Source organism: Pholcus phalangioides, unplaced genomic scaffold (genome assembly GCF_987345545.1).
Source record: "Pholcus phalangioides strain wild (caught in Gottingen) unplaced genomic scaffold, Ppha-v1.0 ptg000015l_1, whole genome shotgun sequence".
In the NCBI taxonomy this organism is placed as follows: domain Eukaryota; kingdom Metazoa; phylum Arthropoda; class Arachnida; order Araneae; family Pholcidae; genus Pholcus; species Pholcus phalangioides.
This window is the reverse complement of record NW_028301608.1, coordinates 25,996,049-26,010,326: the sequence shown is the minus strand read 5'-3', so window position 1 is coordinate 26,010,326 and position 14,278 is coordinate 25,996,049. Positions and strand designations below refer to the sequence as shown.

Genomic DNA, 14,278 nt, shown 5'->3' with positions numbered 1-14,278 from the left:
TTTGCAATATGAATGACGTATCTGAGTTTCGCACGTTATTTTACGACTTTCTCTAATTGGAAGTGTACCTCTAGAATCAACCAACCTGTTCACTAGTAAAATGCCGCAAGGGAGGAATCATAGAACCACCCTGTATATATAACCACCCTGTATATGAATGGTATGGTTAGTGCGTAAAAATGATGGTTCGAGAAACAACATTCGGGTTGAAAGCTCGATTTTTATTCCATATATCTTTTTTTCTTCTTCAGAGATCCAATTTTTTTCCGAAAATTCGGTTCATAACATCGTTTTGTGCAGTTTTTTCCCCCGAATAACGAACAAATAATTCCAGGAATATTCATCTCAGGATAATCACATACGAAATGTACAACATGGCATTAATATATTTTAGTTCGAAATGACGACGACGTAAACATTCATAATATTCATCTCTTAAATCACGTCGATATATGTATTATATATATATATATATATTGGTGACATAAAGGTTTTAGAAATACATATAAACTTTCGTTACTGAAATACATTTATAGATACATATAGAAACACACCAATTTGCTATTCAAAACATTCAATAAAGTCCATGTTAAAAAACAAAAGAGGGTGTGCAAAGTTTTCTTATGATTCTCATGACGTGGAGATCAATACGTCTGAAATGCTCATGCTATGAGAGATTATTTATAGTCACTGTATGCTGGAAAATGATCGATAACAATCAATATCCTTGGTTAATATTGGCGGCACATTATCAAACGTGAAAATATTTCATTTTCGTTCATGATTGGAGGTTTAATTGATATTGTAATCATTGAGTGATCAAGCACGAATCCTTCGGACACTTATCACCAACGACAAGATATAAAGTTGTTTTTTTTCAAAGTTTATAATATGGTCTCATTGGTCGACGTCCTGGGTCCATTGACGAGAGAATAGCGGGACGAACCTTCCCTGCGACTGACTAGATGCCCGACCACGAAGAGGTCCCTGAAAGTCTGACGGAACTGTCGACTCATGCCGCAGTAGATGGCGAAATTGACGGGATAGCTCAGCATGATGAAGAAATTCGTGAAGAGTATGGTCGCGTTTAGGTGCTCGTAATCAGCGATGTGTAAGTCCAACGCGTTCTGCATGACGTGGAGTAGAGTGGTGACTGCTAGTGGTATCTCGACTGCCAGGAATACGGTGACTACCACGATGAGCATCAGCGTGGTGCAGTTGCTGTCACGAAGTTTCTTGCATTCGCTCTTGCGGTTTTCACGGAAAAGTTTCTCCCTCTTGCGCTGGGCTTTCTTCAGCGCGTGGAAGAGAAGAACGTTCAGAACGACCAGGGCTAAGCACGGTCCGACGTGAACGAAGACGATCCTAAAGCCGTAATACATCGTGTAGTAGAAATTCTCCGATACGCTGCTCACCACCCAGTTGGCAGTCGAGAACGCGCAGCCGTTCTTCATTTGGCCGTGCCACAGGAAATGAACGGCCTCGAATTCTCTGTCGAAGAATCTCGTGGATTGGTGCACCAGCGAGAAACAATACACGCCAAACATGGCCCTCATGACCCTCGGCACCGTGCACCAAGTCCTTGCGGCAGTCGGGTGGCAGACGTAGATGTAACGCTGCACGGCGAGCACCAGCGTCAGCCATATGGAAGCCGTGTGAAAAAACGCCGGAACGGCTTCTATCATGCAGTGATAAGCACGGCACGCGGCCGGTGGATAGAGCAGTCGCACGTGGTTCCCTAAGGTATACATGTAGAAATACCACGGAGCTGGGAATAAAAGGGTCAACATATCCGATATGGCCATGGCTAGAAGAACTAGATTAGTTGGAGTGCGCATGTGACGTTGAGAAAGGACCACGACTATGAGGGTGTTGGCTATGATAGTGACGACTAGGAGGAACGGCATAACGTACCCGAATAGTGGCAGAGCGTATTGGATAGGTATGTCTCTGGTCACATTGACGAGAAATGGGATGTCTGATAGATTAGCCATTCCCCAATCCTTTTGCTGTTCATCAACGAAGTCACTGTCATTGAGAAACGACAGAAAAGTGCTATCGTTCCCATATTCGAGAGATGAATCATTCAAAACGAACTGATTCCGTAAATCTACCAATTCCGAGCTTTCCATGGTTATGGATATAAACAAGTATACGTTTATTATGTTCTTCTCTGCGTGGATTTAATCTTGAAAAGTGTGTCGAAAAACATGTCAAACTCTCTTGTCATCGAAATTTCTCGTCCTGAAAGAAAATAAAGATAACTTTATGTTAGGCAGTTTTTATTTTTGGTTTTGTAATAAATATACTAGAATTAACGTCAAATAGCAACGTATGAAAATCGTCAAACTCTTAAAACTTCAACCATTATATTATATCGCAGTCAATCTCTTCTAAACGAATGTATCCAATGAATTCAGTTACTTTAAATTGTCTGATGGTTCCCAACCCTTCAACTTCCAAGGATCCCCAGAAAGGTGTAGGGGGGGGGGGCGGCGGCGGCGGTGGCTTGAATTAACTTGGAAGTGCGTTAAATGCGTGAATACCCCTTGAAACGAGCAGAAAATACTTGCTTAACACCCCCCCCCCCCTCCCTAAGAAATGGGTAGGAGACTTGCGAGCCAAAAGCAATATGTAGAAGGATCACTTTTTCTTTAGAAATGCAAAATAAACCCCTTTACCTCTGTCCCCTTGATGCACATCTACATGCGCACGCTAAGCGTCGTCCTTGAGTTGTTTGTTGGGATTTAACGTTCATGTATACGACTGTCGCAAAGTATTTAATCGTGAACCAAGCAACGCACACTAGACGAACGTCAAATTTGGGAAGACCCGCGGATAATTGATTCATTAAGGGAGCTTGCGTTGCGTATCAGATTTTGTATAGCGAAGTCTGTGTGGCGTTGTGGTCGGAACTGGGTTGTGCTGGAGGGGGGGGGGGGAGATAAAAAGAAAGAAAGAGCTAAATCACGGAGAACAAAATTCAAAGCTAGTAAGCATGTGTAGACACGCCTTTATCGATGAAAAGGACTTGCTGGCCTCTCATCTTTGCTTACGGGTCTTGCACAATCATAATCGCCATTACTGCGTACCCCTGAATGGCCCCACCATGTAACCTACACAACCGGGGGGGGGGGAAGTACGGATATCACAGGTTGGGAACCACTGTTTTAATATTATAAGTAACTTCAATTCACTTCAATTCAGCAATAGAAAAAAATTATAAAAAAAAATATGGACTAAATAGTTTTTTGCTTTAGTTAACGGTTTTTTAAAATTAAAGTTGAATTTGTTAAGTTTCTTCGCTTCAAAATGTTGCTTAATTGAATATTTCTCTTCACCAGAATATTCTAGTGGTAAACATCGCTTCTCGATTGTTAAAAGTAAGTAAACCAAGGAAATGTATAACTGGATTGGCCGTATTGGTATCGGTTTTCAATGCGAACGAAATGTAGGTTCTTTAGAAATGGTTTTTTCTCATATTGTAAATTGAGGCAAAACTTGAATATTTTTTTCCTCTCAACAACATTTCAAAGTATTTTTGTAGCGTTACGTGTTTTCCTTAGAGTTACCAAAAACAAGTCGAACAAGAAAACTAATTAAAGCTTATAGCATGGTAATATATCCCTCAGGTATCATATGCTGATAAAAATTCAAGGATGCAAACTGAAAAGTTCTCCAACGATTAAAATAGTTAAGTACTACTGCTTCAAGACATGTACTACATGCGATAGAGTTCCTTCAAATATCAGGCTGGCCTATCCTCCATCTTTGGAAAAAAAGTGTGACGTCAGTTTTATAGCTGTAGCCAATCACTGTTCTCTATACAGCTTTTCTTGAAGGTTCGTCTACATATGATTACTCACTTTGAACTTGAGAACCGAACTTCTTCACATTGCAGCGCAGGGTTGTTTCAAGATAGACGTTCGTTTAGTGCGCGATCCTTGGCTCACTATAGAATATTTCGTGACATTCATTCGTACTCGTTGTTGGGGAATTTCAGCAAACCACTTACACACAAGGACAACGCATAGCACATGGATGTAGACGCATCTTAACTATTTCCGAAACTATTTTGAGTGGCAAACCTGTAAAATAGCTCAAAGATGGATAACTCCAGCTCTTCTACATTCATTACTCCTTTCTTTTATTTTCATTCACAGTAAAAACTTTCATTTGTCGACTCCGGTGGGACAAAAAAAAAAACTGTCCGTAAAAGGGGAAGGTGACGTTTAAAGAGGGGTTTGAAATGCATACTTTCATTTTCAAGGTGAAGTAATTATTTGGCCCTAAATAAGGGTCACCGCATCTGAACGGTTTTACTGTACTTTGATTTGATTATTACTCTCTTTCATTTTAAAAGAAAAAATTAACCGATCTACATGAAATTGCAATTTTGATTTGCAATTGAATTTATATATTTTTTTAAAGTCATTTTTGAGCAATCGACTCCAGGGGTCATGACACCCCGGGACAACATGGAACATCTGATGGGATTTGAAATTTGGATAATTTTTTTCAACAACGTGATCCTCACGTATTCCCAAGATATTTTGTATGATTTGGGCAGGGAATTTGTTAGTGTTAGTAAACATCCATGCCTGAACCGGGATTCAAACTCATACCAGCAGATTAAGAGGCTAGCGTCCTAACTACTCCATTCCATCATCGTGCTTAATTCAGAAAATACGTTGAACCAATCTAATTAAGTGTCTTGCTTGGCCAGGGAAATGATGATCAGATATTTCATAATATTATGGAACAGCTTTTTTTTTTTTTGCATTATCTCCATTTACTTACCACATCTGGTACTAAAGTGAGAATAGAAATATACAGCCTAGTAATTTAAGAATTCTTCTTCTTAAATTTAGAATAAATAATTATTAAACGAATAGGAAAATGGCTTTATCTCAGGTTTCACTGGGAAAGTCTCATCCGACGAACTCCCTTGTATTCGAGAAGCGATGCTGCTTAATTATTCTTCAGTTCCCGGAGACAATTTGCGATAATTAGTTTCGTATAACAGCCTTAAGAGGAAAAGCGCGACAAAAGGCACGCGATCCCAGAGGCCTGTATTTCTTCACGCTGTTTATAATTGACGCCGTCGAGTAATATTCACACAGTGGCGTATTCCGTCTTCATTTACCTCCTTCTCCTACATCTCCACCTAAGTTTTGCAGCTCCTTTAGGGCCGAATGAGAAGAAATCAATAAGCGCTATCGTTTGGCCGTCTAAACGGCGTCACTTGTCACGTTAATCCCCATTTGCTCTACTAAATAAGTAGATAAATAATAATAAACAAATAAATGTATCTTAATTTTAGGAGGGGGGGGGAGTGTCCTAAATAATGCATTTCTCGGTGAAGAGTTGCAGGAAAACCGGTGGCTAGTATCGAGTAAATAAAGTGATGATGTGGCTGTTGTGCGAGGCAGGCAAGAGGAGAGAAAAAAAAACCAAAAAACCAAAAACTTCCTAATGAGTCCATATTAAGTACGCTGAAAGATGGCTGTTGAAAACACAGACGCCACCAGAGGAAAAACACGGCTAAAAGAATAACATAATAATAACCACGTTTAATGGATTTCACGAGAAAAATATACAGACGCAAAATATAGCGAGAGGGGAAAAAACTAAAAAAAAATAGTCTCGTAATAACTTTGTGTGAGAATTAGAGCGAACACAAATATCGTAGGCATTTACTGCTTGAATGGTATTTTTTTCCAGCATTACCCAATTGAAACACTATTCAGTGCTTCTTCAGAGTACTTTAATCTACGATTTCAGTTAAGGAGAAAAAAAAAAAATCGTAAGAGGAGTAAATATTTATTTTCAGTATAATTCTCGTATTTTTAACCCGTTTTTGACTGACATTTGCGCATGCTTCGTTTAAAATTGTTTTTTTTTTTCAAATACGTTTCATTAAAGTTTTTGTATGAAATTAATATTTTTTGGGAACTAGAAGGTCTAATGAGTTCCATCGTATTTTTAAAAATTTGTTTAAAATGAAATTTGATTGCTTATGATTTTTCAAACATGAAATTTTATTCTGATTTTCCACCTGAAAATTCTTTTTTCCTGACCATGAACAGAAATAAAGTTTTTAAAAATAGAAAAAAAATATTTTTTTGTCAAATGATACATGAGGTTATAATTATTAATTATTTTTATGAAACTAAGATAGTTCAGGTTAATTAGAAAGGTAATTAATAGGAATACGTAAATTTCGCAAAAAAAAAAAAATTGAAATTTCGCAAAAAAAAATGTTTTTAATCAGAAATTTCGCATTTATTCACAATAATGAATTCCAAATGAAAAATTTCACTTTCGTTCACACACACACGCAAAAACAACTCGAATAAATGAAACGGTTCAAATCAAAAATTTTTCATTTTAAAAAAATGTATCTATTTTCTATTAATTTAAACTTATTTTTCAAATGCTTTTTATAGCATAATTTCCCGAAATTCAAAAAAAGTTGCATATACAGTCGAGTACACTTATAACATAACCGGTGGATAACAAATATGGTTGTGAAATCCTTAAAATTTTGCCCATTCACGTCTATACGTTTTTATCTCTGTTATACCCTGCTTAAAACACGCTGTGGATATAACAAATCAAAAAAACGGGCTTAACCAAAAAAGGAATCCAGATATAATACTGAACAAAAAAAGAACCCAGGAAAATATAGTGAAAAACAGCCTTTTATTTGTATACGGATGATATCTTAGACCTAAATTTTTTCAATAAACGTAAAAATACATGGATGGAATAGTTACACTTCCTGATCAACAGATAGCACTGAACATTATAATTGTCAAAGTTTAGCGTTATCTGTTGTTAATAAATGTAACTATTTTGGCAATAACATTTTTGACATTTAATAAAATCCTGTCTTCCTGTGCAGAACTGCGTCTTATGCTTTTCGAATTATGGAATTTTTACTTGTTTTTATAACTTTGTGATCCTTTTATTGGTGATCTCAATTCAAGTTGAGATTTTTGGCTAATTCAAGTGTATTATTGATTGGTGAATTCATGAACATCAGTGGGGTTATTAATTCTGTATTTTTAATTGTACAATACGGTCACCTTTAAAGGAAAAACCATTAGCATAAACTCAAAAAAAATATTCTCTCTCTCTCTCAACATTTCAAAAAATATCTGCATGTTGTTGTACATATTATCTCGTTTTCTAAATAAATTTCCAAAATTTTCAGATACCAATCAAAAACTATCTACATGCTGCTACATTATATTTCAGTTAAGCGAGGCATATTATATTCAGTTAATGTGAGGCATAAGCTTATTTTCTCCACGATAATCTCAATAATGCATATATGTCATTGCTACGCAATTACGCAAAATTACTTTTCCACTTCAAAAAGTGTAAATTACCTAGATTTCGCGAAAAAGTAGTAAAAAAAATCAAATTTCAGCATTTATTCGTCAAAGTTGGGAAATTTCGCTTTTATCGCGGTTATTTCGTAAATACGAAAGTTCCGGATCCCTAGTAATTAACTATGGAATTTGAATCAATTACAAAGAAAATCATGCTAAATTAATGTCCAATTTTTTGAAACTTTGAAAACAAATTATTTAAGTAGCCAGTCATCATACATGGGAAAATTGTGCGATTTAGTCCCGAATTTCGAGAGCGGTCAAAAATGGGTTAACTGCTACTAATGCGAGTGTGTGTGTATAATGTCTGTTTATATTCATATACATCCAAACCAGTGAAAGTTTACGTATCGGCCTAGCCTCTTCGCTCCAGAGGTACACATATGTGTGTCTCATTTAAACGGTTTTAAATGGTTTTAGTATTTTTTTTTAAGTTAAGACCAGTCTTTCAATGAATCTTGTATTAACAAGTGGAGAAGGACATTTCTATATGCATAAAGTGGCATGAAAGTACACATATGGATACCTAACTAACCCATTCCTAGTAAAGGTATCAATCCAAACTAATCAATTTATTATTTTTCATTTTGATAAATTTTCTTTTACATTTTGGAAAATTAAGACAAGTGAATCAATTTTTTTTAAAGTCAGATTTGGCTCAGGTGTGAAAAGCTCAGGAAAGTAAAATATACATGAGGGTAACAATTGAACTACAACAAACGATTCTAGTTTTATAGACCTATTGAAAGGACACCTTAGTCCCTTGGGGTCACAAAGTGACTGTAAAATATTATTATTATTATTATTTTCTGCTATTGTTTTTACCTTTTGTGCAGTTTGTAATTTTTTTGTCCAATAAAAAAGAAGTTTTCTCTCCAATCCTAAAAGCTCTTCATTAATCCTCTATGGTCCAGTACACACATTTGACTAATATTAGCCTAAAAACCCATTATACCGATTTATTTTCTCGAATTTTTTTGTAATTTCGAAAGTACATCTTTCAGTGTCATTTCAGTACAAAATACGCATATATAGTGCCCGCGCTGCTTATTAAAATTACATTCATCGAGATGTTTTTGGTTTTATTAAGCGGCTGATTTTTATAAACGGTGAATAAAATACTAAAACTTAAAATACACATTTTTAAACAAAAGTTCCGCAAAGTAAAAACAAAATGTACTCTATATACAGGGTGTTTCAAAAAGAATCATCCGATTAAAAAAAAATCATAACTATTCAGCTTTCCGTTTTTATCGAATAATTTATAGGTAGAAAGAGGGGAAATCTCGAGTTTCACGCAGTTGCCGATAGGTAGTGCTGACGCACTTCCTTCAGCCGCCACTTCAGTGTTTGACTTTTCCCACAGTTAGAAATCGAAGTTTTTTTTGCAAAACTTTTAAAAAAACAACCACAATATGCCTATTGACTATATTCGCTCGAATGTAACCGATTCGCTTATTGGTTGCATTTTTCAAGTTTTATAAAAGATTGTTTAAAAACTTTCATAGTGTAATCCCGGTTTTAAGGAAGTTTAAGTTCAATAAAACTGTAATTTCAAAGGCTGTCGAATGTTTGAAGTCATTGAGCATGTAAACATGGAAATTTTCCATTTCACGTTCGCGTCATTGATCTTTTTGATCATTTTTGCCGCATCGCAGCCATTTCTTGCACACGAGGGCTAATCAGACCGGGACCTACATCTTATTGCCGATTCTGAACGGAAGTATTTTTTCTTATACTCACCCAGACGTCGATGCGCTAACCTCTTGATGTGGGACTCCCTAAGGTAGCAATCTTTTTTTGTGGCCATGTCGCCGTTTCTGTGTCAGGAAAGTTTCTGACAAGGACAAACCGGGGATCGAACTCGCGATGTCTCTAAACATCTTTTGGTACTTCATGTGAGCATGTGATCAAGCCCGAAATTGGCCAATTCGCGACCAGGCCGGATAGTTCGTGAAATGGCCGGTGATTCCTGGTAAAGTCCGATAACAAGAGACTTAATTTTTTTTTTTTCGGGATCATTGTCAAGTTGGCGTATTTTTTCGTGATAATTATGTACACAGTTATGAAAACCCATCAAACGTCAGGTACGCGATGCGGTAATATTTTATGTCCAAAATTTGGCAGAAAAAAAAATCATGTTTTACTATGTTTATGTAATTATTTTTATAATTTTTTCTCTCACATTTTACTTTTTTCTCTCTCGCAACATGGAGCTAATCCAATACAGCTGCTAAATGTAAAGACATGTATCACATGTTGGTGATTAAAAAAAAAATGGGCCGTCTCTTACATGAGCACATCGAGGTTTGGCCTTTTGTGTACTCCGGCCACTTCGCGAAATGGCCTGCCAAAGTCCAAACAATTTCTGCAATTCGGACTTCAGCCAAAACTCTTAGCCAATTCGCGAAGTGGATGGCTTCGTTGTGAATCGGCCACACTTCGGGCTTTCTTTGGCAGCAACATATACAAATGTGAAATATGACATGCATGTATTTATACGAAGTACGAAAGCCTGGAATGTATGAACAGCGGAGAGTGACATCGTTTCTCTCTATACATGCATGTATTTACTTTTCTTTTCCAATGTTTTTCAACCGATCCCTTACAGTAACGACATTTCGACATGCGTTATACTTTCTTGAAAAATCCCTCAAATCCGTCAATAATACTTTAGAAAGAGAGAAAGTTGTAATTTCAAATTATGTCATCAAACTTAACGGAAGCTCGTCATTTTCATGAATACGAATTCTTTTGTGTGCTCCGGGACACAACGATCCTTCATAATAATCGTTCCCGAGAGAAAAATTGTATCAACTTCTGGGAGAAAAGCTTTGCATCACAACAACCAGGAGAGAGAGAGGAAAAAATAAAAGTAAAAAGCGTTTTTGACAGATCCTTAACCAATTCAATTTCCTGTCGACAAGGAGGTCTACGCAACGCGATGTCGTTTTTCGTCAAAACTACTTCATTGTTCGAGTCTCTCCCGAACAATTCCCCGGTGAACAAGGGACTTAATGGGTTAACATCAATCAACCATCGTTAAGATAGCTAAGGGCGGAGGCGGGAAGTGCACCAACCCATTAGCGGCAAAAAAAAAAAAGTACGTAGGTAGGACGAGGAATTACTAACTATTTGTATATATACAGATACACACACAAAAGACCCCTTTGTCTCATACTTATTCCCGTTTTCTATTTTTCCCGTTATTCCGCTTCTCTCTTGGGATCTTGGATACACGACGTAATCGCTGTTCTTAAACTCTATGACATGGCCAAGGGTGTAGCTCCCCTTAAAACGCTATTTTCGCTCTTTTGTTATAAGCTTTCCTTACAATAACTGGTTACAATTGCTACCCTGAGAATTGGTTACAGAACTGTGAGCTTAGTTCGCCCATATAATCGGTACTGGGTAATTATTATGCTACTAAACTAAACTCAAGGCTCTACACGTCAGTCTTGATCATTTATCTAAACAATTAAACTAACGGGAACGATTTAAACTTTGAAGTTCTAAAGTATATTTGTGCCCACAATAGGTACCGTTTTCAAAGGAGAAAATTACAGCGGGAATTCACATGAAGTACTGTAAAGCAATACCCCTACTCTCTCAAGCTACCCCGAGTTGGAAAAATTCGATGTTACACAATTTTCTTTGAAGAATCCACATTTCTGGAATTCAATTATAATTAAGGGATTATTGCTAAAATAGTATAGATTATCAAGTGATGATTGAGTGAATAATTGTTTTATTTAGATTTAATGAAAGAAATGATTCCAGAATCGATGAAAATTAAGAAATTATAATTTTATCCTAATAACCTTTACTCCTAGAAAGCTTTGTTAAAATTGGGTTGTTCACTGTTCTTAATTAAAAACAGGATAAGAAATTAGATACAGGTTTCCAATTTTAAAATAGAAATTTTTTAAAATACCGGATATTGATCAACTGATACTCATATTACAAAAATTCCAGTAATAGCTGTAACATTAATGTAAAGCGTATACATATTTAATAATTAATATGATTACATTACTTTACATGAAAGTAGACTCATAAAATTTCTAAATTCAAAGATTGTTTTTTTTAATCCCGTTGAGATCTCACTGAATCTGTTTTTGAAAGTAATACCGTATTTCTAATTATTTTTCAGCAATTGTAGCAGTTAAAGCTTTCGAAAGAGTGATTAAATTCAACCTTCAGGCTCTAAATTTATGCATTTGTGTAGCGAATGCAGTAATGAAACTTGAACTCGAGAATATCGAAGTTCTCTCAACTCCGACGGTAATCATTAATATGCAAAATCATGCCTTTTATTCCCAAAGGCAACGAAGAATTTGACTTATTCATATTCCTTATGATTCAGAGGACACGTGATTTACCTCAGTGTAAACGATGCTCTATCTAATGTATGCTATGTACCTTCGAGTTGAAAACTCCATCCGCTATGTACTCGATTTTAATTCCAACATCACGAGTGTTAGTAATCAAATGCTGATAAAATTAGAAAAGAAAAACAAAATATTCTCGACTAATACGTATATATATTCATTTCATAGACTTATTGAAAAAATAATATACAGGGTGTCCTGTAAGTGCTAATAATGCGGCCTTCATCTCATCAACCGTCCGTCGTAGAGGTATGATTCCAATTTGAAAATGCTCAAAACGAGTTCGAAAATTACCCTGTACAGTTTTGAGAGTGAAAATACAGTGCGCCACAAAATGAAAAATATAAATTTTCATACGTTCCCCTTGTCTTCTAACTTCCAATTGGAAATTTTTTGCCCTGTATCTCCCCAGGGCAACAGAAAAATCCCATTTCTTCACTCGCAATATTTGCTAAGATATTTGGATTCAAAAATCGGACAACTAACGGACAACGCTGCTTTCCCTCATTTATGCTGCCCTTTACCACCTTTTCTCCGACAATTGTTGAATTCGAATACTGCACTTAGAAACTTAGAATTTTTTTGTTGACAGGGCAACAAGTTAGATGACACTACACCAAATCCCAACTCTGGCTATATCGCAATTTACTGCTATTAATGAGATGAGTTGGAAATGAAAGCGCTATTTATCGGTAGTTACCTTAAGCTCGTTAGGGAAAATATCTTAATTAGTATATCCTCTCTCGGATTCAAACACTGGTCCGTGACAGCAACCTTCATGCTGGTAGACGAGCATTTTACTACCACGCCACTCGGCTGAAGTTAGATGACAGAAGGACCGTATGAAAATCTGTATCTTTTATTTTGTGAGGTGTTAACTGATCTTATTTTGTGAGGCACTGTATTTTCACTCTCAAAACTGGTACAGGGTAATCCTTGAACGCCAGAGTATTTTTTAAACTGAAACCATACCTCTACGACGGAGGGTTGATGAGGTAAAGGCCACATTAGCACTTACACAAGACACCCTGTATATTTTTTATTTGACTTTATTTACAGCGTAACAGGCATGTGATTGATCTATAAAGAATGTAAAAACCCATCAAAAGAGAGAGAGATGTCAGTATCATTGACTTAATCGAACTTGGTTAATTCGAATTTTTTGGATAATTCGAATTTTATTGATTCCCCTCGAGTTTCCTCTTCAATTTAACGCTGAAATCACCTGTTTAATTCGACTTTACCCCTAACGATCATTTCAATTTCAATTTTTCTGAACAATCAATTAACATGTAACATTTTCTGTCTGTCACCCCCAAAAATGCTCTCCCGCACCCCCGGTTAAGAACCAATGCTCTATATAGTTTAACTCTAGAAAAAAACCAAAAACTAAACAAAAACTGTTGTGTATAATAATACGGATGGCGGATATATTGGCGAAGTAAAGAATAAAGTCAAATGAAGTTAGTTATACGATGAATATGCCCATGAAAAAGGATGAAAACAGAACTAAGAATGCGACAGAGATCCGCTTATACTAACACTTGTAGAATCTATGGACATGTCAGAAGGGGAAAAAAGAAACGCTGTTAGAAAATCTCATATTTCATTCTGAATCAAACTGAAGATTTTGTACAATGTTTAAGAGCATCCAAAAGAAAATCATAGTTATTACAGTTTTTGATTTGTAGTGAAGAAAAATAATTATCCTATATTGATGAGTTGGACAATTTGAATTTTTTTCACTGTGCCCTTGAGCTTCGAATCACCAAATTAGACTGTAGTACGTACTTGTTATAAAATTTTATTGTCTGATTAACAACATAAATGCTATCAATTGTAAACTGCGCAACTGAATGCAATGTTTAGTGCCTGCTTATATATATACGGCACACCAACTCCGATCATATATCGCCATTCTCTCGACGAGTATAAAAAAAACAAGCCTGCCGTTCCGAATCGGCAATAAATTGTAGGTCCCGGTCTAATTAGCCTTCATGTGCAGAAAATTACCGTGGTGCGACAAAAATGACCAATGATATATCGCCAATTCCAACGAGTCGAATTGGATGGGAAATGAAGTCACTGTCAACTGGTGGTCGCCCCAGGCTCGGTAGGTAAAGAACTTGTTTCTGGCTGGATTCGAACCCGTGGATCCGAACCTGCATAGTGGAAGATGGGCATCTTACCACTGCGCCTCGAGGGAACAGTGCTTAGCACCACTCGGGCACAATGCTTGGCCGCACTCGGGCACAATGCTTGGCACCACTAGGGCACAATGCTTAACGCCACCCGGGCGCAATGTTTAGTGTCTGAAATTGTTGCAGTGATCGTGATGATTTTAACTTGTATCCGAGTTCTCTTATTACCTTCAATCGCAAGATTTAAACTTGACATTAACACTTTTCTGTGTATGCTCAAAAATTACCATTAATGGCAGTGACGCTAATGAATAGTATTCTTAGATGAAATTCTTCTCGATTAACA

The 14,278-nt window shown here is 36.5% G+C and overlaps 1 protein-coding gene across 1 annotated transcript in view; it reads right to left on the bottom strand.

The window, feature by feature from the left end:
* Positions 1-225: 225 nt before the first annotated feature.
* Positions 226-14,278, bottom strand: part of SPR (G protein-coupled sex peptide receptor) — a 35,593-nt gene continuing 21,540 nt past the window's right edge. The window contains exon 2 of the mRNA XM_089243248.1: positions 226-2,244. Within this exon, the coding sequence (XP_089099374.1) occupies positions 885-2,132 (1,248 nt within the window). The 5' untranslated portion in view covers positions 2,133-2,244 and the 3' untranslated portion in view covers positions 226-884. The remainder of the gene's footprint in view (positions 2,245-14,278) is intronic.